This window comes from Manis pentadactyla, chromosome 19 (genome assembly GCF_030020395.1).
Source record: "Manis pentadactyla isolate mManPen7 chromosome 19, mManPen7.hap1, whole genome shotgun sequence".
Classification (NCBI taxonomy): Eukaryota; Metazoa; Chordata; class Mammalia; order Pholidota; family Manidae; genus Manis; species Manis pentadactyla.
The window spans coordinates 2,600,238-2,624,349 of record NC_080037.1 but is presented as its reverse complement, the minus strand read 5'-3'; the positions used below and the strand labels follow the sequence as shown (position 1 = coordinate 2,624,349).

The 24,112-nt window shown below is 56.2% G+C and overlaps 1 protein-coding gene across 3 annotated transcripts in view; it reads right to left on the bottom strand.

Annotated features, from left to right (window-relative positions):
• Window positions 1-24,112, bottom strand: part of CD247 (CD247 molecule) — a 66,690-nt gene that overhangs the window by 2,522 nt on the left and 40,056 nt on the right. The window contains exons 2-6 of one of the 3 annotated variants that reach the window (XM_057494953.1): window positions 3,031-3,134; window positions 2,080-2,136; window positions 1,821-1,901; window positions 908-943; window positions 433-489 (exon numbers count right to left, since the gene is read on the bottom strand). In XM_057494953.1, the coding sequence (XP_057350936.1) occupies window positions 433-489; window positions 908-943; window positions 1,821-1,901; window positions 2,080-2,136; window positions 3,031-3,134 (335 nt within the window). The remainder of the gene's footprint in view (window positions 1-432; window positions 490-907; window positions 944-1,820; window positions 1,902-2,079; window positions 2,137-3,030; window positions 3,135-24,112) is intronic. The other 2 variants (XM_036897164.2, XM_057494954.1) reach the window with 2 other exon arrangements.

Below are 24,112 nucleotides of genomic sequence, written 5' to 3'. Positions count from 1 at the left end.
GCCCCTGCCCGGAGGGCTCTGCTCCACTCCCATGGACAGGAAGTGCTTGATCTTTTAGGAACAAGGGGCCCCGCATGTTCATTTTGATGGGTCCCAAAGTCCTACCCACTGAGCATAGAGCTGCATGTATTAAGCACTTGATAATTTTTGTTATCAGTGATGAGGGGTTTTACCTACTTTTGCAAAACTTAGGCTATCTTAGAATCCTGAGATCTTAGAGCATCAGCCTTTCCTTAGTATCTCACGTACCATCGAGTGGGTGAGATCTGGATTAAACTTTGCCCCCCGTGGCCACCACATGGGCTTTTGCAGACGGCATGAGGGATGGCCGGGAACGGAGGCCTACAGCAGGTGTATCTGGAAGAGCAGGAGGAGCTCCCTGGGTGCCTCCCCATCCCCCGGCCCAACCTGGGGATCAAGGGCCGCACGTACCTCCCCCTTCAGCCCGATCTCACTGTAGGCCTCCGCCATCTTATCTTTCTGCAGCACCTGGAGGAGAAGGGGGCGGGGGACACAGGTTTTAGCAACCAGTGTGGGCGACAGCAGGCCTCCCTGCAGCAGGAAGCCTCTCAGTGTCCTCGTTGGCAAGGGGCTCCCACAATCGAGGCTCCAGGCCTTATTCACACAAGCATCTGACCCCACCCTCCTCCTCAACCCTCTGGAATCTTCTCTGGGATGTCAGCCCTTTGCACTGGGTTGAGAAGCTCAGGTTAAGTTCACAAAGACGTGGAGTTCTAGCCACAGGCCATGAATGTCAAGACAATGCAGGGGAGTCCCCAGACTCCTTTATTAAGTTAAGGTTCAGGTAGGCAAAGGCCCTGGGGCAGGGGCAAAGCGTCCTGGGGGGCAGAGCCCTCCAGTGCCACCTCACCTTTCTGGGACTAAACAAGCCGCCTCCCCTACTCACATTGTACACGACATCCTGTGGGTTCTTCCTCCTCTGCTGGGAATGACAGGGAAGGTGTTGAGGTGGAGAGGCAGGGACGCAGGCAGGGGAGGTGGGGCGCCCGCCCACTGCCCGCTCCCCTGCGGCCACAGCCCTCCCGCCTGCACGCAGGCTTCACCCCACCGGCCCGGCCTTGCCCAGGGCAGGCCCTGGGGATGTCTGCTGATGGCAGGTCTGTCTGGCCCCTGGCAGATACGCTGCCACACCAACGAGCTCCTCACAGACTTAGGACAAGTGGGATTTTGGGCCGAAGACAAAAGGGTACCGAGAATGCCCCCTTGAGCGGGGCCAGCCACTGCCCAGCAGGCCCTGCTGACCCCTCCCGGTCCAGGCAAGAGGAGGGGCACAGCTGAGGCTGGTGCGGGGCGGAGGTCTTTCCTTCGACCCATTCGCTCTAGCAACTGCACGGCCAACACAGGGCGCAGGGCCTGGAGGGGGGCTAGGTGGGCAGGCCGCCAGAACATCAGAGGCCAGGGCGGCCGGGGCCTCTGGGCAGAGCCCGCTCTGGAGAGGCCCCCTCCGGCCGCCTCCAGCTGCTCCCCTCCCCATAGGGCACAGAGTCTCAGCCAAGCGGACAGTGCCCCCCGCACCCCAGCCCACCCGGCTGGGAGGGCACCTGGGCCCCAGAAGGCCTTGCCCCGTGGCCTCTGCCTTCCTGCGGGGCCTCTTCACACGCAGGGGCCAAGGGCCAGCCTGGGGGAGGCAGTGGAGCCTGGCCGCGGGGCGGGGGCCACATTCGTGCACGGGGCGCCTTGTGATGCCGAGGGGCGGGGGAGAGGGCCCGTGGCGGCCACGGGGCCTCGATCCTCGGCCCCCGGGCCCCACACACGGGCGGCCCTCGAGCCCCCCGGGCTCGGCGGAGCGCGGGCCCCACCTGTTTGCCGCCCATCTCGGGGTCGCGGCCCCGCCTCTTATCCAAAACGTCGTACTCCTCCCGGCGGCCGAGGTTGAGCTCCTGCAAGACAGAGCGTCGGCGTCGGGCAGCCCCGCGGGGCCTCGGGCTGGGCCGCGCCGCCTGCGGGTGGGACTCCGGGGGGCGGCCGCGGGCCGCGGGGGGTCCAGAGCCGGGGCCCCTCCCGCGGGGACCCCCTCGCTCGGCTGCGGACTCGGGGCGCGGCGCCGCGGGCACTCACGTTGTAGAGCTGGGTCTGGGCCTGCAGGCTCGCGGGGGCCGCCGCGCTCAGGCTGAACTGCAAGAGAGCAGAGCGGGGCTGCGGGGCGCGCTCCCGGCCCCGCCCCGCCCCCGAACCCAAGGCCCCGCCCTGCCCCGGCAGGCCCCGCCCCTACAGGCCCCGCCCCCGATCAGCCCCGGCCCGGCCCCGCGCCGCCCGCAGGACACCCGCAGGGACGGCGGCTGCGCGAGGCTCCCTCCGGTCCGGACCCCGGGCGCTGCACCCGCTTAGTGTCCTTGAGGACCTGCCCCAGGCAACGCCGCCTCTTCCCTCGGCACTTGCCGCCCAGTCATAGCCCGGGGCCTTGCAGGCCACCTGACAGATCATCTGGGGCAGCATTGTTCAAACTTAAAAGAAGAAAATCAGTAAGACTCTGTTTTTCAAATAAAATCTTTTCCCAAAGTTCGAAATCCAAAAGAGCAAGGGCTGGAGCCTCCTGTCCCCAAGTCCGTCCACCCCTGCCCACACCCACCCCAGTCCCCCAGGAAATCAGGGTCTGCAGGGCACCCGCTGAAACCCCAAGCTCTGGGCCGGCCCTCCCGCTGTGGGGAAGCCCGAGGCTTTCGGGAGGACGCTGGCGGGCCTGCATCAGCTGCCGGGCAGCAGGGCCCAGTTCTCTGCTCTTAATGGCCTGACGCCTGGGCCCGGGTCCTGCCAGCAGTACCCCTGCCCCAGGACACATTTGCGGGGCCCACCGAGGCACCCAACTCCAGGCTCTCCCTCCTCTGTGTGACTCAGCCAGCCCTGCCATCCCCCGGCCTCCCCGGGGTGCACACTTGGCTGACCCTTGCTTTACCCATAGGGCAAGCCCCAGGCACCACCCACACTTGAGACTTTCCAAGACCAAGGCCCTTGTGTACGTCCCTGAGTGGGGCGGCCCATGCCCTCTCCCCAAAGCCCGGTGGTACCCACCTTCACTCTCAGGAACAGGGCAGTGACGATAACGCCATAGAGGAAGAGGATCCCATCCAACAGGTAGCAGAGTTTGGGGTCCAGCAGGCCGAAGCTCTGTGCCTCTGTGCCAAGAGATGACACCTGTCAGCCAGGGCCACAGTGACAGAACACATCCCTGCCACCCCAGGGCGGCCTCAGGACTGGTCAGGAAGGTCAGGACAAGCGGGCGGCATCCGTTCCCTACACCCCATCGAACCACAACCTCCCCCCACCCCCTTGGACCAGCTCCTGTCCCAGCAGCAGACGTGGCACCTCGTGGGGAAGATGGGAGGGAGGCAGGACTGGTGGGATGGTGAGGGCCTGCTGCTGAGGACCGTGGGCGCGCTGCTCTGTGTTAGGCCCTGTGAGCTGAGCTCTCTGGAAGCCTCTGCATGAAGTGCCCATGGGATGAATGGCACCCCCTGAATTAGGGTGTGTAGCCACCTAAGGCCCATCCACAGGGAGAGAACAAAACTGATGGCTGAGTGAGAGCGTTTCAATGGCAAACTTAGTTCTAGAGTGAGAATTTGGTTAACTCCCTTCCTGACTCCTGGCTTCCTCTGAGGCCAGGCGCTGAGCAATCGCCCGCCCAGGGCAGTGGGGTCTGGGGCTGAGCAGCCGACAGAGGTACCTTTGGACCTGGACCTGGCCATCTCCCTGCTCCGCAGTCCTAGTCTACAGCCTCAGCCTCATTCTCCCCCCACACACACCCCTGGACACCTACCCCTCCCCGGGGTATCCCTGGCGCCTCCAGACTGTTTGCCTTCTGCCTCGGCACGCGCTGTTCCCTCCTCATATACGCTCCCTTTCTCCCCTCACACCCCTGCCATCCGGTACAAAACCTGGGACATCCTGCAAACTGCAGCAGCGTGTCCCCCTCCTCTGCCCAGGGTTAGGGGCCGGGGCCCAGGCCGCCCACCTGCTGTTTCCCCCAGGCAGGGCGCGCCCTGGGGCCACGGAAGGCATTAGCCCACGCAGAGGGAAAGGACCCTGCGCCCGCAGCACTGTCAGGTCCTGACGGCTGGGCGAATGAAGCAAGTTCTTCACCTTCTTTCAGCGGCTGCCTCTGTTAAACGGGCTGAACACTTGCACCTTTCTTCTGCCTTTACTCTGCCAGACCCGCTTTAGTTTCCCACCCATCAGACCCTCCCAACAGCCCCACGTGGAAACTGAGCCCGGGGAACCCGCAGGTCACCCAGGAGCACACCCACCCTCCCACACACACCCCCAGAGCCCGCGCACCCATCGCCCACCGCACACACACAGCAAGTGAGCTGCCGCCCAGGACTGGGGACACCCCCCAAATCCCCGGGCCCAGCCCTGCCTGCCCTTCTGCAGGTGCAATGTTTTGGCTTCAAGCTCTGCGGGCAGGATATTCGCGGCCGGCCAGAGTCCTGACCAGGCCCCCAGGTAATCCCGCTGTCCTCAGACCTTTGACTCCCACCCTAATCCAGGACCCTCAGGGTCCCTGGCAGCCGATCTCCGTGTAAACTTCCCATGGCCCCTGCTCAGAAACCACCAGTGACCCATCGCCCCTCCTCAAGTGCTGTTCCGGCCCTGCTCCCAGCCGGGCCGGCTCCCCCGGCCTCCGCACACCACCCGTCCTCGAGCGGCCCACCTGCCTCCCTGGGGCTGGTGCCTCTCCCACCTGCCACCTTAGCCCCTAGGGGGATTCCTGAGCTGAGGAGGGTAACAGCCCGCCCCCACCAAGGGCTCTGCAGGCCTGGCCTGAGTTCGGGAGCTCAGCCTGCATGCGGCTGTAAGTGCGGGAGACAATGGCCGCACCGTCTTCATTTCTGCCTCCTCCTCCGCCCCCTCCCCCGAGACACAGAGCGCAGGGCACGGGGCAGACATGCCTCAGTGGGGGATTTTCAGGGCCAGGGCTGAGCCCCAGCCCTGGGTCGGCACCCCCTGGGGCAGAGGCAGGTCTGGAAGCTGCCAGTGGGGGCCTGCAGTCCTCCAGGAGGCAAGCCACCCCCAGCGAGGGCCCCCAAAGCTGGGCACTTTTTCCCTTAGGACTGTAGAGATGTCAGTAGCCGTCTATGGGGGTGCTGGAGATTCAGAGGAAGGGCTGGGAGGAAATCGCTCAGCTGCCTGTCACATAAAATGAGACCAGAAAAATTGCTGGACACTGAATTTAGAACAAATAAGAACTATTTCTTCGTGCTGCGCAGAGCCAGTGCAGTGGGGGAGAGGAACTGGGTGCCTCCCTGGAGATAAGTAATAGGGACCCGTTTTCTTTCTTTCTTTCTTTTTGAAGAGCAGCATGATTTTACAACCAATGACAAGCACGCCGTGTAGGGGCCCGCAGAGGAGATCTGGGCCGGGACACGCTTCCCAGCGGGGGTCTGCCCTCTGCTCAGCCAGACCCCTCAGGGGCGCACCTGAGGAGGGCAGCCATTGCCCAGAGAGGTCCACGAAGGGCCCCAAACCTATTTCAATTGTGTGATTGATTAAATATTTATTGGGCAACTGCTCCGGGCCAGGGTCTGTTGAAATAGAAAGAGCCTTGCATTGGGCATCAGGTGGTTCCAGTCGTTCCCCTGCCCTACGCAGCTCTGTGGTCTTGGGCAAGTCACCTTCCCTCCCTGGGCCTCAGTTTCTCCATCTGTAAAATGGTGGGTCATTCTGTCTTCCTTGAGGGTGTGGTGAGAATAAACGAGATAAGGTATTGGTAGGTGTTTTGTAATGTCCTCCAAAAGGACAATGCTGTCTAGCAGTCGGGAAGGTCTCCTGGGTCCCTGCCTCCACGGGGCTATGGGCTCGGCTCCTAAGGCCGCGCACAGGGTGGAGGGGCCCCCCTCCAGCCACAGGGAGCTCCCCAGGACGCCAAGTCAGAGGCACGAGCCATAAGGACTCCCCCCGGGATTCCAGCTCTCCCCGGCCTCCCCACGGCCACGGCGGAGACCTGTTCACCTCCCTTCCTGAGCACCTGTGCCCCTGTTCATATCTCCACCCGATTCAGCCCCTAAGGGGGGCATTTAATGGTTTGGCATGGTGGCTGCTTTCCAGGCTGCTTTGTCTCCTGCCTCCTGTCCTCTGACCCAGATCCACCCACCCAGGAAAGTCCTGGCATTTGAGCGAGAACCGGACATGGACCGAGGCTGCCCGCACATCCCGAGTCCCGGCACGCGCTAGAATCACGCATCCCGACCAGGTTCTTATGTAATGGTCTGGGGTGGGACCTGGCATGAGCACAGGCCAGTGCTTGGCCAGGGTTGAGATTCAGAGCTGCGACATCACACGGGTGCCGCCTTCCATCGGCACGCAGCTGTGCCCTACAGCAAACACAGGTTTCGCAGAGAAGGAAATTAACGCCTCAGTCCTGCAATTTTTGTGTACTTCTGAGCTGTGCGTCCTTGCACTTCTCCAAGCCTCAGTGTCCTCATCTATTAAAGGTGAATGGTAACACCATTGTCTCAGTCAGTGGAGGGGAGCACTAAATAGGATATTCATTACGGGCTGCAGGACGTAATAAGTGCTCCATATGTCATCTATTGCCAGCACCGTGATTTTTTTCCCAAAATCACCACCAAATAGTCTATTGGAGGGAGAAAGGGTCAGATCATATCAGGACATTTTTAACAGGGTGGGACTCGAGATGCAGGTCTGCACGGGTAACCAGATCCTGCATGTGGGGTGTTAACAACTAACCTGACATTTGAAGAGCAGGTGCATCCTGATCAGTCACCTGGTTTCCCATTCACAAAGTGCTGCGTTCATATCGGAAAAGCAGTGTGGGGGAAACGAGGAGAGACCCTGGCAACATTCTCCTTGCACAGGCTGCACGCGACAGTGGCCTGGTGCACGAGGCCAAGCCCTGCTTGCACAGCAGGAGAGCGATGCTCCCAGCTGAGCTGCACCACGAGAGCCTCTTCCATCCAGCCTGGGCCTCAGCAGCCATTTTTGGCCCTGCCCACCCAAGACCGACTCGGCCATTCCGGGACGTGATGGGAATTCTACCCCAACCCCCGCCCCACCCTGCCTCCCCCAGTTCTAACAGGCGACCCTGTCCACTGCGCCCCTCAGGCCCCCGCCACATCTGGGCAGACCCGCGGCCAGCGTGGAACCCGAGCCCAGCTGGGCTGGCGCACGTCTAGGTGCTGCTGAGCTACAGTCGTCTCGCGGGTTCTCCAGGATAACCACCGCTCACCTCCGTGGCCAGGCTGGGCAGCAGGCCCTGGATCTGACCACTGGGGAGGAGAGGCGGCCCCAGCCTGCGGCTGTCCACAGCTGTGAGGCCAGTCTCTCGCACACTCCCTGTAGAACCTACCACAAGCCTGGAGGTGGCTCAGGATGCCAGGGCCTGGCTGAGCTGGGAACCTTGACTCTGGCTGTTTCCCAGCCCCATCACCACACTGTCACCCTCCGGGCGGGCACTGATGAAGTGGGCCAGCTCGTTAGGGCTGCAAGAAGCCACCCCCTCCCAGCAGGTGAGGGCTCAGCTCCTGCAGCCCCTCCTCATTGAGAATCTTCCCAGGAGAGCTCACTGGCTGCTGTGCTTGGCCTCCCTGTCCCCAGATTGGACCTTGCAGCATGTGGCCATGACACACAGGGAGGGGCGGCGGGGGGCAGGTCCTGCCTCGTTACCTGGAGTTCCCCTCTTCAGAGCGCCATCTCTGGAAGCCTGCTGTGTCTCATCCGGAGGAAGAACCTCCTCACACCGCCTGGGTCACAGTGCAGAGGGCAGAGGACACCAGCGGGGATGGGGGCCTCGGGACAGCCCTATCTTTCCATCCACTTGCACATGTCCTCGGTGGAGGTGGAGAAGCTGGTGGATGGAGGCCCTGTGCCCGGGGCGCACTGTCCCAGTGGTGGGGGTGTCGGCTCCTGAGCCACCTGGCTGAACAGGTGCAGGCGGGGCGCTGTCACTCTCACACTCAGCACCGTGCAAAGCACCAAGGTGTCCCGGAGCCCAGGCCCCCAGACTTGCCATCCTTCCTGCCGGCCCGGGAATGTGCTCCAGGCCGAGGGGGCACTGGGTGCTGGTGGGGATCCCGAGCCTCCGATGTTCCTGCACGACCCCAGGGGAAGCTCCGGCCTGAAGCCCAGGTGGGACCGCCCTGACTTCTGCTTGAAGCACTGCGGGGCCTCCCCGTGGTGCAGCAGGCCCCCAGGAGCAGGCCGTGTGAGGTGCTGGAGGACCCTCCGGGTGCACAGAGACGGGTCACGGAGGCTGTCAGCATGGCTCCCTGCGTCTGAAATGTGCGTCTTGTCAGTGAGACTCAGCCGAGCCGTCTCCAGCCTTGGCCATCTTCATAAAAGCATTGAGCTGGGGAAGTTCCATGGCACTGACCGTTCACAGGGAGGTTCTGGAGCCTGGGAGGGCAGCCTGGGGGAGGCGCCTGCCCTTGTAGAGTCTAGTTCCTTCGGGGGAGGTGTATTTGAATTGCATTGCTTTCTTCCAGCCACACTGCAGGCTTCTGAGAACAGGGAAAATGTCTTAATCGCCCAGCGGGAATCTGCAGCCTCAGGCGGTGCCCACGTCCCCATCCAGCCAACTGCAGGGCATCTGCCACCCCCCCCCCCCGGTAAGGGCAGCTCTTTTGAACCCCAGTTGGTAGTTGTTATATGATTTCCTGTGTCTGATCACGTTTGATCAGGCTGATAAACTGAGACCAGAGGGGTAACTTCCTGAAGGGCACCTGCAGGTCAGTGGCAGGGCCGGGTGGCATGCCTGGGTCCCCTGGCGGCAGGCATGTGTCTCTCCTCCCTGCCTTGGGTGCACCTCACTTCCGGGTGTAGGACGCAGCGTCGTCTCCTCACTCTGAATTCACAGCCCTTCCTGTTAGCCAGCTGTTGACACTTGTCAGTCACATCAGCCTGTGAACTTTTCACATCATGTGTCCCCTCCCCGACCAGCCCTGGACAGCACAGATGGCGCATTCTGAGCTGTGGAACCTGGTTTCACTGTCTTGTTTCTCCTCCCCACCTGGCACATGGACAGGCTGCTGGGGGGAAGCAAAGAACAGAGGCCTTCAAGCCAGAGGGACTGATTCAAGTTCTGAATTGCCTCACACTGGCTTTGTGTTTGGGGCAGCTTTCCCAACCTCTCTGAGCTTCCCAGAGGGGTCACGTAGGTGGAATGAGATGCCAGTGTGTGGGGAAGCGCCCTGCCCCGCGGCACATGCTGAGCCCCTGGCTCTCGGGTGGCCGCCCTTAGAGGCTCTGGGGGTCCAGCAGCAGTGGGCCAGGGCCTGCAGGCCCAGGCTGCTCAGGTTCCACAGCTCAGGATGGGCATGCCCACCTTTCAGGGCAGATGAGGGTAAAATCAGACAGCAAGAATGCATAAAGTGCCTGGCGCACTGTAAGAGCTCGGCGGGCGTGGACATTCTGGGAACGCCTGGCTTCACCAACTGATAATGAGGTGACTTACGTCTGCCCTCGGCACGCCGTTTAGAGAACTCTCTGCCCTCGCGCTGTCTGGTTTAGACAACTCGTTATCATATGGACAGAATCACTACCATTACTATTTTGCAGATGAGGAAACGGGGGCTCAGAAGGTCACTCAGCAAGAAAGCTCCGCGCGCATCGGATGCGAGTCCCTGGTCTCTCAGAGTTCCTTTCATCCAGAGAGCTTCCCACCTTTTGAAGGAATTTTTTCCCTGGCACCTCCAGCCTCTGCTTGAATACCTTGGGTGACAGTGAGCTCACTGTCTATCCATCACTGGTGGAATGCTCTCATTCTTAGCGTTTTTAAAAAACAACTCTGGTCCTAGTTTTGCTTTCAGTATCGAAAAAATACAGATTCTCCCTCTTCCCATAAGGCAACCTCTTAAAGTCCATCTTGTCCCGCGTATCTACCCCTTCTTGAGGCACTTCAGCGTCCCAGTGAGAACAAGTCCTTTGCAGGCAGAGGACTCGAGTCCCAGTCCGGCCCTGCTACCTCACTAGCTGTGTGGCCCTGGAATAATCGCACAGCCACCTCCAGGGTGTGTGACACGTAAACGGATGGACAGCCAGTACACGGCGCTAATGGCATTGGTATTAACCACGAAGCCGGTGATTCGGGTAGGACTGGCCAGTGTCCAGCCCCCTGACCTCCATTTGCAGCCCCGCCCTTGAGCCCCACGTCCTGCTGTTGCCCCAGCACCCCCAAGCTCAGACACAAGCTGTGACATTGCACACCGAGAAATCAGAAAACAGGAAGTCACGAGCTCTCCAGAAGGCAGTGACGGCAGCTCTGGGTGGCCGCTCGGCGTGCTGCTGGCATGCTGGCCACAGCTGCAGAGGCGCGTAGACCCGCCCCCGGGCTTGTCACTGAGCAACGTTCACCGCAGCAGGAGAGACACAGGGATTCTAATGGCAACCATTTATTTTGAAGATTAATTTTGTGCGGGGGAGCACATGTGAGTTTTCTCCTTCAGCCCTTACAGCTACTGTGACTTTGCAGTTGGGGAAGTGGGGTCCTGAGCGGTTAATAACACGCCTGGGGTCTAGAGCCAGGGCTGAACCCAGGCCTGTCCGGATCTGCAGTCCAGGTACCAATATTGCACAAAAGATAACAAGTGTAATAGAAAAAAATATGCCAGGGAAATACACGCCCATGACCCTGTTCCCCCCCAAGATACCAAACAGCGCCCTGTCTTCCCCATTACCTTGGGTCCTTGTAGGTGGTTGTGACAATAATTAGCCTTACAATAAAACCTGAGCACTTGTGTCATTTAAAAAAATTTCTCTGCGATCACTATTCGTTTTATGTTCAAGTAAATCAACTCATTATAAAAGTGCATGAAAGTAGAAAAACTCAAAATCACCCATAATACCACATTCAAACAGAACTACTATTAACGTGATGGCAGATTGCCTCCCAAGGTATTTGTTGTTTGTATTTATAAGTTGTAATTACATAAAATGTTTTCCCTGAAAAAAATTAAAAACCTGGCTCTTTTCAGTTAGTATTATAATTTAACATTATATTTTCATGTTATTTCAAATAGTCATGTTTTGTATTTCATATTACTTCATAGTTTTAATGATTATATACTCATCCTCTCACCAAGGGTTGTTGTTCACAACTTCTCACCATCATAAATCATTCTGTGATGAACAGCTTCATTACTAAGGCTTTTGAGGGTTAGAATCCAATCAATGGTACTTTGAAAAATAAAAGCTAAGACTAGTCTAAGAGAAAAAAACAGCAAATCGTATAGATAGGCAATTCTCAGAAAAGGTAAAACAAATAGTCTATAAACATAAAAAGACTCAATCCAACTACTGGTCAGGGAAGCAAAAGTGCAAAATGACAAGGACCCCGTTTCTGCAGGGGGTCAGACGGCAGTGGCTGGGAGGGTGTGCAGGGGAAGAGCACAGCGGGCAGAGGGGCAGCAGGTGCAGTTCTGTGGTGGCCCCAGGCCCAGTGCCTCCGGGCAGCAAGTGGGCCAGGGTTGGAGTCACAGTGAGGGGCGAGTGAGGCACGTACAAGGGGCAGTGCTAGGAGGCGAGGTCGGAGGGTGACAGAGGGAGGGGGCATCAGCGGATATCACCCTCAATGCGATGGAGAGCGATTGCAAGGTTTTCTCTTTTTACAACAAACACACATTTTTGTAATTTACAAAATGTGAAAAAAATTTAAAAGAAAAAAATTAAAGCCAACCGGAATAAATTTGGTTCACGGTTGCCTTGGACCCCTGGGTTGGCTGGAGACACCCAGGAAGGCTGCAGGACAGGCCTGAAATCCACGCTGCCCTCCCGGGTGCCAGCCTGCTCTGTAGGGCCCTCCAGGACTCGTCTGTGTCCCCAAGTATGGGGTATGGTGATCTTGATCTCTTCCTGCCCTCACCCTATAAACCAAGCTATGGTTTCCACAGAGAAAGTGGTTTCACTTCTGCTAAGAGGATGGGAATCCAATCAATCTTCTGCAATTCCATTATATTCATGGACACAGATTCATCACAAAGCCTTCATTTCTGTTGTGGGCTGAATCGTGTGCCCCCAAAGACCGTATGCTGAAGTTCTAACCTGCCCCAGGATGTGACTGTGTTTGGAGATTGGGGCCTTTAAAGAGGCAGGTAAGGTCTTAGGGTGGCCCTGCTCCAGGATTGGCATCCTTACAGGAAGAGGAGATAAGGACACAGGGAAAACAGAGGGAAGCCATGGGAACCCTCGGGGAGAAGACGGCCGTCTGCCAGCCAAGGAGGAGGCCTCAGGAGAAACCTAGCCTGCGGACACCTTGAACTCAGACTTCTAGCTTCCATCCCTTTGTTTTGTGTAAGCCTCTCAGTCTGTGGTGCCTTGTCAGGGCAGCCCTTGCACACGAATACTTTCCTTCTCTGAGAGCCAACCCTGTAATTCCTAGCTTCTGGGCGGCTGTGCCGGGCATACTGCATGCATGCAGGAACATGCCTGACCCATAGTAGGTATCCAAAACACGGCAGTAGCCACTGTTATTAGGAGAAGGCTCAGGTACTGTGCTGGGCAGTGACGAGGAAGTGAAAAACACAGATCTAGCCTCACGGCAGAGCAGGGAGGTGAGCAAGTAAACAGATCGTCACCACAAAGGTGCACAGGGTGCTCAGGAGCCAGGAGGGAGATGGTGTCTGTGGCCCAGGCTGGGAGGGAGACCAGGGCAGGGGTGTGATCTCCTTCAGGGAGCAGAGTTCGCACTTCAGGGCTTTCCACTCCTCCCACCTTCCCAGCAGCCCCTCAAGGCCAACAGACAAGTCCCTCATTTTGGTGGGAGGTATTCACTTGTGCCAGGCACAGTATAAGCCATGTGTACACACACACACACACACTCTCATAGAAAGGACAATATGTATATATATGTGTGTATATATTGTATCTATCTTTTTATACATCAAGAGGGGGTACATGGCTTTCCTGCTTGACCCCAGGGAACGATGCTATAAAAACCATAGTCATACCAAACATACCAAAACTTTCAGTTTACAAAACCCTTTCATATTCTTGATTTAATTCGGTCCTAGCAACAGTTGAGTGAAGCAAGCTGGGCAGATCTTATTTGCCCCTCCCTCTTTACAGATAAGAAGACTAAAGCTCAGGGAGGTGCAGTGATTCTCGGAGGTGCCAAAGCCTGTGTGTAGGCCAGCCTGGATGAGGTGCCCACTCTTCCCAGGCCTCTGTGCTTCCTCACACAGCACACAGCCTTTATATTATGCCCTTAAACATGAGCACCATTTAAAAGAGATCCACTCTAGATCGAACCCTGTCATGTCAAAATTCCAGGCATGATTTTGCCATGTGTCAAGGACTTTATACTGCAGATAAACCTTTAGAGAATGCAGATATATAAATACAAAGGTGTTTATTGCATAATTATCTGCAGGAGAAAAATAAGAATAAAAACATAAACATCCATCCACTGGAAACCTGATAAGCAAATTTTGCTATATTCAAAGACAGCAGTTCATAAAAACAAAAACACAGCAGATAGCTGCTATGGGAAGATCTCCAAGATGATTCAGAAAAGAAAGCTCTAGAACGGCATGTATATTTGTGTATAAAAAAGAAAAGACATATTAGGTAGGCTGCATATGTACACAGATATACACACATGCAGGTGTGGATGGTGTTTCTGTTTGGGACGATGAAAAAGCTCTGGAAATGATGGACAGTTGTGATGGCCGCGCATGGAGAATGTGCCTCATGCCACCAAATTGTGAGCTTAAAAAACAGTTAAAATAGGAAAACTTACGTAAATTTTAGCACAATAAAAAAAACATTTATAGATCTATATCTAGATGGCTACATACACCAAAAATATTATCCACAGTTAATTCAAGAGGAGCTGGGAAGGGGAGGTTGGGAGGATGTTACTTATTTTCTACTTGGCAGCCTTTTGTGCTATTTGCAACTCTAACTGGTCTGTGATACCAAACAACCCAAACAAAAACAAATGGCGGGAACTCTTACATTAAACGAGGTGTGCACGTGGCAGTTCTAGGCAGGGCAGAAAGTGCAGGGACAGGGACTCACCCGTCCAGTGGAGCACCTTGAACTTGGCTGCGGCTCAGTACATTTCTGGTGACGGTTGCTGGGGTTTGGAAGTATCTCAAATACACAACAATTTTCAATATTTTAGGAATAAGATCACATTTATGTAAGGACACAAAAAACTACTGCTAGCAAACAGCAGGACCCTTTTGTGATTACTGTCCAGTGCCACCGGGATGAGATGCTGCCCTCTGCACGCCCCCCTCCCCCTCTCTGACATGAGCACCTGCTGTGCCAGGCAGGTGGGGCGAGATAAAGCCGCTCCGACCACCGACCACCGCCCTGCCCAGGCCAGTGCCGCTGCATTCCCAGGCCCCCTCATGGGAGAGGGGCAGGAAGAAGCACGGCCCCTGGGGCTTCTCCGGGTGGACATGCCCCCGCTCGGGCAGCCCGGCCCCCCAGGGCTGACCCGGGAGCTCCTGCCCGGCCCAGGGCCACCCGGAGAGTCGGCCGCCCTCCAAGCACACCCAAGGCCAAGGGCCGCTGGACCCCAGCCCCTGAGGAGCCGCCCGCCGCGGGAGGGAGGCCTGGGCCGATCCCAGGCCGCCGGGTGCGGTTACGGGCGCCGCCTCCCCTCCCGCGCGCAGCCGTCCCTCCCCGAGGTTTCCTGCCGAGCGCCGCCACCCAGCGCCCGGCTTATCGGCCGCGATCTGCCCCCCGGCTGTTCCCGCTCGGCGCCCGCCCCCACTTGCGGTCCCTGCCCCCCGCCCCGGGCCGTGCGCAGGGGACTCGGCGGCGCTGGGGCGCCGGGGGCGGCGCGGGGCCGCGGGGGGCAGGGGGAGCCGCCCGGCCCTGGGCCTCCTGCGAGGCGGGAGAAGGCCCGGCTGCGGCCCGCCCGGCACACGCACGCGCCCCCTCGCACACGGGCTACGCGCACCCGCACCCGCACCCGCTCGCTCACACCCGTACAGCCCGGAGGACAGGCTGCTGCCCGGGGCTGGAGGCCCGGGACACACAGACCTGCCCAGGGGCGCCCCCAGCCCCCTCCGCCTCCCCCGAGCCCAGGGAGGAAGCGCGGGGGTCCCTGTTCCCACCCAGGGGACTCCAGGTGTCGTCAGAGCTGCCGCCCTCGGCGTCGGGCGTGGGGCCGCCCAGTTTCAGGGCTTCCCTGGCGGCCGCAGGGCTGGGGCTGAGCGCCCGGAATCCGGGCCTGCCCCGCGGGGCCGTGAACCCGCCACCCCGCGGGGCCTCGGGAGCGAGGGGCCTGGAGGGCGCCGCGCACGGATTTCGCTGACTTGGCTGACAGGGTCCCATGCACGCTCACTCCCTGCACGTCCCCGGCCGCTGCGCAGCCCCATGCGGGTCAGGCCTAACCTACCACCGCTGCTGCTGGGGATCTGCTTTGTTTGAAATATGACCAGGAGGACGGCCCTGGAATTTCTTTCCCTCCTTGCCCCACTTTCTTCACATCCAGGCGTTTGCTGAGGACCCGCCTATGGGGCTCTGGCGGGAGGCCGCCCTCCCACCTGTGTCCTGGGAGATTCCTGAGCAGTGGGCGAGAGACGCCACTGGGGGCCGGAGCCGGTGGGCGTCTTGGTGTCGGTGCTGTCTCCCAGTGTCCTCTGCCCCTGGCGCAGAGCCTCCAGCAGCCCCGGGCCACCTGAGGCCCCCGAGTGGCTTGCCCCGGGCTGTGTGGAAACAGGATGGGGGCCTGAGCCCTGGGTGGTATGCTTCCGTCCCCTCGGGCCTGGCTGGGCAAAGCAAGTCCCAGCCCCAAGCAGACCAGGACGACCAATGCAGGAGGACAGAGCAAAGAAATGTTGTCGCCAAAATGGAGTTGGCATCTTGCCCCTTTCCCCCCACTGATTTATCCTGGATGGAGAAAGGGCAAAAATCCCCTGCTCACCCCGGAGGTTGGCACCGCGGTGAGCTGAAGCCGGGGCCCCGCGAACACGCAGGCATGGGCTTCCCTGAAGGGGTGCTCCCGCCCAGAGCGCCTCTCCCTCCTCGAGCGGTCCGCACACCCACTTCCCAGCTCTCCCCTTCCCCTCGGCCTCCTGCCCCAGGGCTCCGCTGCACTCATTAATGGTTAGTGCAGAGAGCACTTGTTACTCTCACTGTGTCTAGGGGTGCTTTCCTGCTCGGCTGGGCTGCAGATGGCTCGAGGGCAAAGACCTAGTTCTCTCGTTTTTGCCGACACCAGGCTTGTAGGACCCAGAGGCTGATTGACTGATTGATGCCCCTTACATTTCAAAGAACCTGTGAGTTGGGAGACACCTGTCTGACCATTTTTATGGGAGCCCAGCCAATGCTGTCACCCAAAGCGCGTGTCCTTAGGGGAGCCGCTTTGCCCCTGGTTTCTTGGACTCCAAAATAAGGGTGTTAACAATCTCTGTAGGTCCTTCCAGCTGTGATCCAGGGTTCAAGCTGGTCATCAGGAAGAAAGCTACCCTAGGATTTCTTCATGAGGAGCCGCCACGAAGTGTCAGATTCCCAAAGGGGCCCTGCACCTTCCCTGTCATTGCTCTGTGAGTGGCCTGGGCACGGACGTGAGTGAGTGGGACATCGCAGCTCCTGAGCCTCTGAGGGAGGACGGAGGCAGGGCCTTCCTCGCAGGTGGACCCCAGGCTGTGAGCAGACCCCTTGCCCTGCGTTTGACTCAAGCCCAGGTCCCATCAGGCGGGATGGCCGCTCGGACCAGTATCCAAATGACGCTAAACAAAGCACAGGCCAAGTTCACCCGGAAAGGTGCTGCCAGCCTTCCAGGAGGGCCAGCCCAGCACTTCTAGGAAGTCTGCTCGGCTCAGGCCCCATTAGATTCTTCGGCTTCACCAGCTGTTCCCGGTCTCCCAGGCTCAGCTCTAATGCTGCCTCTTCTGGGAACAGGGCTCATCTCCCTCCGATGGGCGCCTGACCCTGTTCTGCACAGCACCCTAAAAAGGAGGGATCATGGAGCTAATTTGTTGTTAAACAGAATGTGAGTTACATTTTCAAATCGTACATTCAGTGTTTTCACGCAACCTTTGGGTATCTGTTCAGGTGTTCACTAGTACCTCACATTAAAGAGACAGGTCCAATTGTTAACCTTGTTAAAAAAGGTATAAGAAATACAGTATTTTCTGTGGGTCCCAGGCTTTTTGGACACTTTAGGATATTTCTTACACTTTTTCACACTAACAATTGGACTCACTGCTTTAAATTTGGAAGAACTTCATTGGTAAGGTGTCTGGAGGTTGAAGAAAGCCATACTGAGCATGTTGTTTTGAAAATGTACCTATTGTTCTGTTTAAAAATACATTTATGGTAGCATTCTGACTTTTCAGCACTGTCGTTCTTGACACATTTTTCACTAATTATTGGATGACAGGTCTGTCCCCATTAAAAATTAAACACGTCTTGGAATATATTTTAGTCTTCTTTGACTCTCTAATCCCTAGTCAGTGCCAGCATGAAGTAGGTGATCATAAGGGTTTGATGAATGAGTAAATGATAGTCAAGTGGGTTTCACCCTAACCGTTGCTCTGGGGCTGAGCCTAGAGTGGGCTGCCTCCCTCATTCTGTGGTTTCAACTCTCTCCTTAATCCCCCCAGAGAGTTTGGCAGGAATAAAAAGGATTAAGACTAAGACCTTTAGTCTCAGATATTGAAGAGAAATGTAAGTAAGCATCAGAGAAGTGGGCCCCTGCCTGCAGCCAGGTCCAGGAGAAAGACCCAGCTCCTCACCTGGCCAGCGCAACTGAGTCTGCGGCCTGGGGACGAGTTACTGCTGGGCTCCTCTGAGTCTGAGCAGGGTTCCCGGGGGTGGGGAGGTCTTGTGCGTGCCCCAGCTTGGCGGCAGCCAGCACTAGAAGGCTCTCCTGGAGGCACCCCTTGGTGTGCGGCCCACGCCCTTCCCATGCTCGCCTGTAAAGTACTTGGTTCACATGAATCAAAGGCCCCATAAAGCCTGCCACCCCAGCAGCTGCAGCACTGGGGACACACAGGGGACGTGGGCGATGGATTGCGGGCTGGGAGCTGCCCAGATGGGCTGCCACCTCCCAGCTGGCTCTCTTCCATAGAGGGAGCTCACTCTGCAGCCCCCAAACCCAGCCAGGCCTCCCCCTCCTCAGGGGTGGGGGGGAGCCTTGGGCACATCACTTGCCCTCCTGCTGTCCCAGGTACCCCATAATGTGGGTCCTCGAGATGTCTCAGCACCACCAGGAGTCGATCAGGTGTGCCCCCCCGAGCTCACGGTGGCACCTACAGCCGTTCCTATTTGACTCTAAATCTAGATTGATCAGCACAGACAGATGGAGATGCAGATATCACTACAGAAAAGCAAAACGTTAGCAGTGGGCTCATTGCTGGTTTGTGAAGCTATGGGCGATGTGCCTTTTTTTATTATGCCTTTCCCTATTTTCCAAGTTCTACAACATATTATGTAAGAATATAAAGTTGTGGAATAATAGAAAATGGCAAAAGTGTGTGTTTGCATGTGAGATGCCTTGTATTCCCCACACCACCTGAACCTTAGCAGCACTCGAGGTCCATGAACATCCAAATCACAGGCCTGCTGCTGCTCAGGTCCCAGTGCTGAGCCTCCCGGGGCCCAGGTCCTCCTCCTGCCCGGCTCACACCAGGCCCAGGGGGCTGATGGGGGCGCATCTGTCTCCTCATCCCATTCAGGACGTGACATTCCCCTCTCACATTCCAGGACGAGGAGGTAGGTTGGGTTTGGGGTTGCTCTGGGGTCGTGGGCCGGTGTTCCTGGAACCCTTCCCAAAACACAACTCTGGCCCATGACCACAGAGGAGGCCTGTGTGTGCCAGACGCTGAGTCTGGCCGCGCCGCTAGACCAGCGTGTTCAGGGAGCACAGCCTTAGCGACGGGCAGGGGTGCTGGCCAAGCTGGTGCTCTGTGACTGTCCTGAACACACAGATGGCACCTCCCCGTTGGGTCCTGGTACCTGGGTGTGTGATTGAGTGTCTAAGAGCCTATGGGAGAGGGTCTGCCCACGGGCACGAGCTGCCCTGGAGACGGGTCTAAGCCAGAAAAGGAAGTGAAGTGTTCCTCCGCAGGGGCCCAGGGACCCTCGGAGGGCAGACCGCCTGGGCCTCTTTCCCACGACGAGGCGCATGGCTTGCTGGCCCGGATCCTCCCCGCAGTGTCAGAATACGTGACAGCAATAGAAGGGGGCCAGTCTGGGTCTCCACTGGCGGAGACTCCGCCCTCCGTGGGCAGGGCTGACGGCTGACCAGCGCTGCCCGCCCCCCTTCCTGGTGTCCTGTCTTCAGGCTGTATACCTGCTGCCCTGCCTTTCCTCCTGGTCCCTCCTCCCTGCATTTTCCTCCCCGATTCTCCCCTACCAGCCTTTTATTTCTCTATCATCGGCTCCCTCTCCCCAATGGCTGCTTTCCAAGGTTGCATCATTGCCTGTCCCCCCAGATAGCCGCGGTGACATGTCGCCCAGCAGCCCTGGCCCTCAGGACTCATGGACTGCCCTTTTGCTTGGTCCAGCTCTCTCAGTGGGCTGGCAGTCACTGGCCATCCTTCCTGGCATCAGGGAGTGACTTTCCTGTGTGGCTGTTGAGCATGCACAGCTCTGGGCTATTGAATGTAGTGGTCACACTGTCCACCGGGGTCATCAGGGAGTTGCAGTCAAGTCTGCAGCGTGACCTATGACCTGGGGCCAGCAAGCCTGTCTTAATCCCTAGACGGGCCAGGCACAGACGGCAAACTCAGAAACCTGCGGTTATCTCTGCTGCCCTTTATATTTGCACCCAGGATGCACCCGGTGAGCAGCCCTGATCCCTGCCCTCCACTTGATTTCAAATGCTCAAAGCCTTTCGTCTCTGGCAGCAGAGACCTGAAAAAGCCATCATTTCTTTTTTTAAAGGGAGAAGGGGGCAAGGGAGGGTAGCATGCACATACTTTTTCACAAGTCAAAGTCAGTGTCACGGAGGTAGCCTACCAGGGTGTTTGGAGTCTAGGTTTGTAACTTGCATCATTTTTGATCCTCTGTGTGACCCTCCAGTTTAATGGGAACTTGAACTAAATTGTGCTATTTTAGTTGAACACCAAATTCAAAGAGTCATTATTTTTTGGAACAAAATCAAACTCTTAAACTTCAAAAAAATCAGACCCCATTGAAATGAGGGGCTGGCATTTGATCTGAATCTACATACATTTATTTTATTTCCTAATGTTATTAAATTAAGGAGAATGTCGACTGAGTGCCTAACTTAAAACCGGTGATTCATGTTGGCTAAAGAAGTTTCCTTCTCCTTTGAGTATATGTCCTATAAATTTAAAGGGCAAGGCTCAGGGAAGTGTTGGCAAAGAGAAGGTTTGTTTCCTTTTACGGTTTTGTCGGCCGACTTAGGCACCCGGCCCTGGGGATGGCCTTCCCATTCCCGGGGAGCAGGGAAGACGGTGGCTAGGCAGACACACGCCTTGAATAACTGCCGAGGAACGAGGCCCCTGCAGCTGAATGTGTGGTGTGCTGGGTTCTGCGCTGGTTTTCTGCAGAATGTGCCCACTGTGGTGGGTAGCATTTGTCTTTTCATTGGGCATTAATAAAACTTAAGTTTTCTTATTCCTAAGTTCCCTGCCTTTGAGAAGCTGAACTGATGAATGGACGTAAACTTTGTAATTCCCCCCAGGCAGATCCCGGGTGCCTGGACCAGAATCCCCCTGGAACGGCCGCGGGGTCCGGCACGAAGCCGCGGTGTCTGCAGCCCAGCTCTGTGCTGTACTGAGGGCAGCGCCCCAGCCTGTGTTTCTGATGCTGTTACAAACACGAAGCTCCGAACACAGAGGCTGCCTCTCTGCTGTGTGGGGGATACCTAAACACCCCTGCTTTTCTTCAGGGGAGGAGGAATTTCGTTCTAGTTCTGAACATTTCAGGGAACATCATTCCCCAAGAATGGCTCAGAAAAGTCACCCAGTCCAACTCTCGGGGGGGAAGTGCTCTCAGGTCAGGCCTGGCTGCCTTCTGCTTCTGGTGAGGGTGCTGGCACCTGCGGCGGTTTGGCCCCAAATACCCCAAAGCCTGCGAGGCTGTTTTCTCAGCCCCCCACCCCCTTTCTGGAGCAGAAAGTGGGCAAGCAGCAGGAGCCTTGGAGGGCTGCAGGAAGGGGAAGAATTTTGCCTGGAGTTGTTCTAGCTCTCAAACACCTGGAAATTACGGTGACCGTGTGAACCAGAAATTTCAGTTGTGTGTGTTTTAAAGGCAAGAATTTTAAGTTCTTAAATTAAAAAAGCAAAGAGAGAGAATAATTGAAATATAGTTACTAAAAAGGATCTCAGATTGCAACATTTATCTGCAGTGTGTCTTCTGGTAAAAAGAAGGTGCCATTACGTTAGCGCTCTCTGGTATTAATCCCTCCCTTTTCTCTCTCCCGCTACCCTTCTCTCCTTTATTTCCCTTCTTAAAATCGATGTCACGGTCCCTTGCCTCTCTCTTCTCTCCCCTCTGTCTCCCATCTGCAGGCTCCCTCTCCACGGATCCCTTCCCTCCCTCCTTCCCTTCCTAAGACCTGTCCAGACCTGAATCTGCTTACAGGCCTCATGTACCGATTTCCTGGAAGAACTCCCTGCCTCATGCCAGCCTCCCCCAGTCACTGCCCCTCAGAAACCCAAGGCAGGAGGTGGAGGCCCCCGTGGAGTCCCCACCTGCCTTCCCCTTGGCTTGCAGTGTATCTCCAGCTCCTTGTAGCTGAGCAACTGGGAAATGAGAGCACTGTCTTCTCTGAAATATTTCAGGGAATTTATTTCACAGCCGGAATTATTTATCTAGCCTAGGCTGCCAGAAGATTATAAGCATCTAGTCATTTGGAGGTCATCGATGACCGGCCGTGCCCTGTCCATATTTCTCTGGCTGCAGTTAAGGCAGCTCTCTGAGCAGTCAGCTGGGGGATATTAACTATCTTTCTTCTCTGCTAATTTGAGTGTTCAGATGATACATGGCCAGACACAAACACACTCCTGATGGCAGTTGCCAGGGAATATTGGTTTTTTTGGACTTTGACACCAGCTCCAACTTTGAGAGGAATTTAAGTGATATTTATTGCATAGAAATTCCTCGCTGGAGCTCTGCTCTTCTGGCTTAGCCTGCTGACAACACATTAGGTTTATTCTGACATCACCTAGTCTGAGACTCTAACTTAATTAACCTCACTAGGGACTCGGTGCAGTTCTGGACCACAGCTCAGCGCAGATCTCATGATTGGTACTAACCAGGGCACTTAGGGGTGCCTCCAGCCAAACACACTCCAAAGAACACACCCCCTGCACACCTTCCTGACCATTTTCCAGGTTGACTCTGACCTCCTTTAGGGGGACAAAAATCTGTTTGTCTTGGGACTGACTGAAGATGCTGGATGGTTTCATATAGTAAATTTAAGTCCACCTTTATGTTGTACCCCTTTATATATATTTTTTTAGTGTTAGAATTTGGAACTAATGTGTTTGGGGAAATTTTCATTTAGAGATAAGTGACAGAATAGTCACCCAAATACTGAAAGTGAAGCTTAGTTCCATTTTATTTATGAGGGAAAATATGTGCATATGTATGTGTATGTGTGTGTGATATACATATATATATGTACACACACAGTACATATACATATGCATAGGTACATACATATAGGTATGTAAGCCTGTGTGTGTGTATATAATGTGTGCATGCCACGTAACAATTCCAGTGTCCAATGGTGTCGAGAAGATGAGAGAATACTACGCAGGCAGCGTACGCCTGCTCGGTTGGAACACGCCGAGGAGATGAGTAACACAAGACCTGGCTTCTGCCCCAAAAGTACTTTCCTTCCAGACCAGAACCTGGCAGCAACCGAATTTTTGTTCTGAATGTTCACTGGGGTGCCTTCTCACTTTGTAGAAGTGACCCCAAGCTTGTTAACAAAGATTTGCCATTTGCTCCTGGCTGATTCTGAGGTGAGCATCATCTGATTTTCCGCGGCCCTTTATGGAAACACGAAGCCCCAGAGCCCCCAGCGGCGAGCCCCGCGCATGGATCGTGACTTGCTCTTTTCCACCTGAAAACTCCCATCCCCCAATCGGCATGTTCACGGGACGCGCGTTCCGTAGGGAATTTTCTGTTCGACAAGTAATTCTGCTGTCCTGGGCTGTTACTGGCTTCCGGACCGCCACTCTGTCTCAGTGACCCAGGAGATGGTACTTTGCTGATAAATAGGACATGCAGCAACTGTTTGCCTTCCCTTGGGGAGACCCTGGAGCAGACTGGCCCGCCTCTGAGACAGTCAGGGGCGCAGGCCTCAGTGTCAGGGGCTGCTCGGCGCGACCAGCCTCTCCTTGGACTCCCCTGGTTTTCAGTCATTGCTCTGACCAGTCCTGGGTTCTGCTTTATTCTCAGATTATGCGTCTGCATGCACAGCCCCCAGCACTTCCCCCCACCCCCACCCTGCCAGGGCAAACCCCGCGGGAATGCTCGCAGCCAGTGACCCAGGACCCCTGTCTCCTCGGCTCAATGTCCGCATGTCCATCTGTGGGCTATTTCCCACCCCAGACACTTGCTCATTCCAGACACTGGGCAACAGACTGAAATTACAGGAGCCACAGGACAAGCCCCAGCTCTCCGATCCCCTTAGCCAATTCATAATCGACTTTTATATCATTTAGTTGCCAAAGCAAATAACAGTAGCCCCACTGCTCAGTAGCTAATAAATCCTGGCTCATGAAAACTGAAGGAAAAGGCTTAGACCATCAAAATTAAATATTTATGTAGCTACTACACCCATCTAGACACATAAACGCACATACACGCACATTTAAGGCACCACTGTTCATTTTTAATTTCTTATGTGAAATCCAATAAGGAAAGGTTTCCTGTGGAAAAAACTTAAAAAGATTTACTGTTTCCAAATTAATAGGAGAAAACAGCCTTGCAATAGCTGTCCTCTTCCCCAAGTAAAAGAGAGAGAGGACTCACAAATACTGAACTGACAAAATTATCTTTTCTCAATTGCAAGGAAGGTGAGCTAATATCCATAAAGAACTTAGCGCTCCCTCAGGTGATACAAAGCATCATAATTTATTCTCGAACGGAGCCCATTTTTAACTCTGAACCATTTTTCAGACCTCTCATAGCACAGGCCTGTCTGATGGGGGCTCTGACACGGAGCCAGAGCAGCTCTCCCGGACACGGGGAG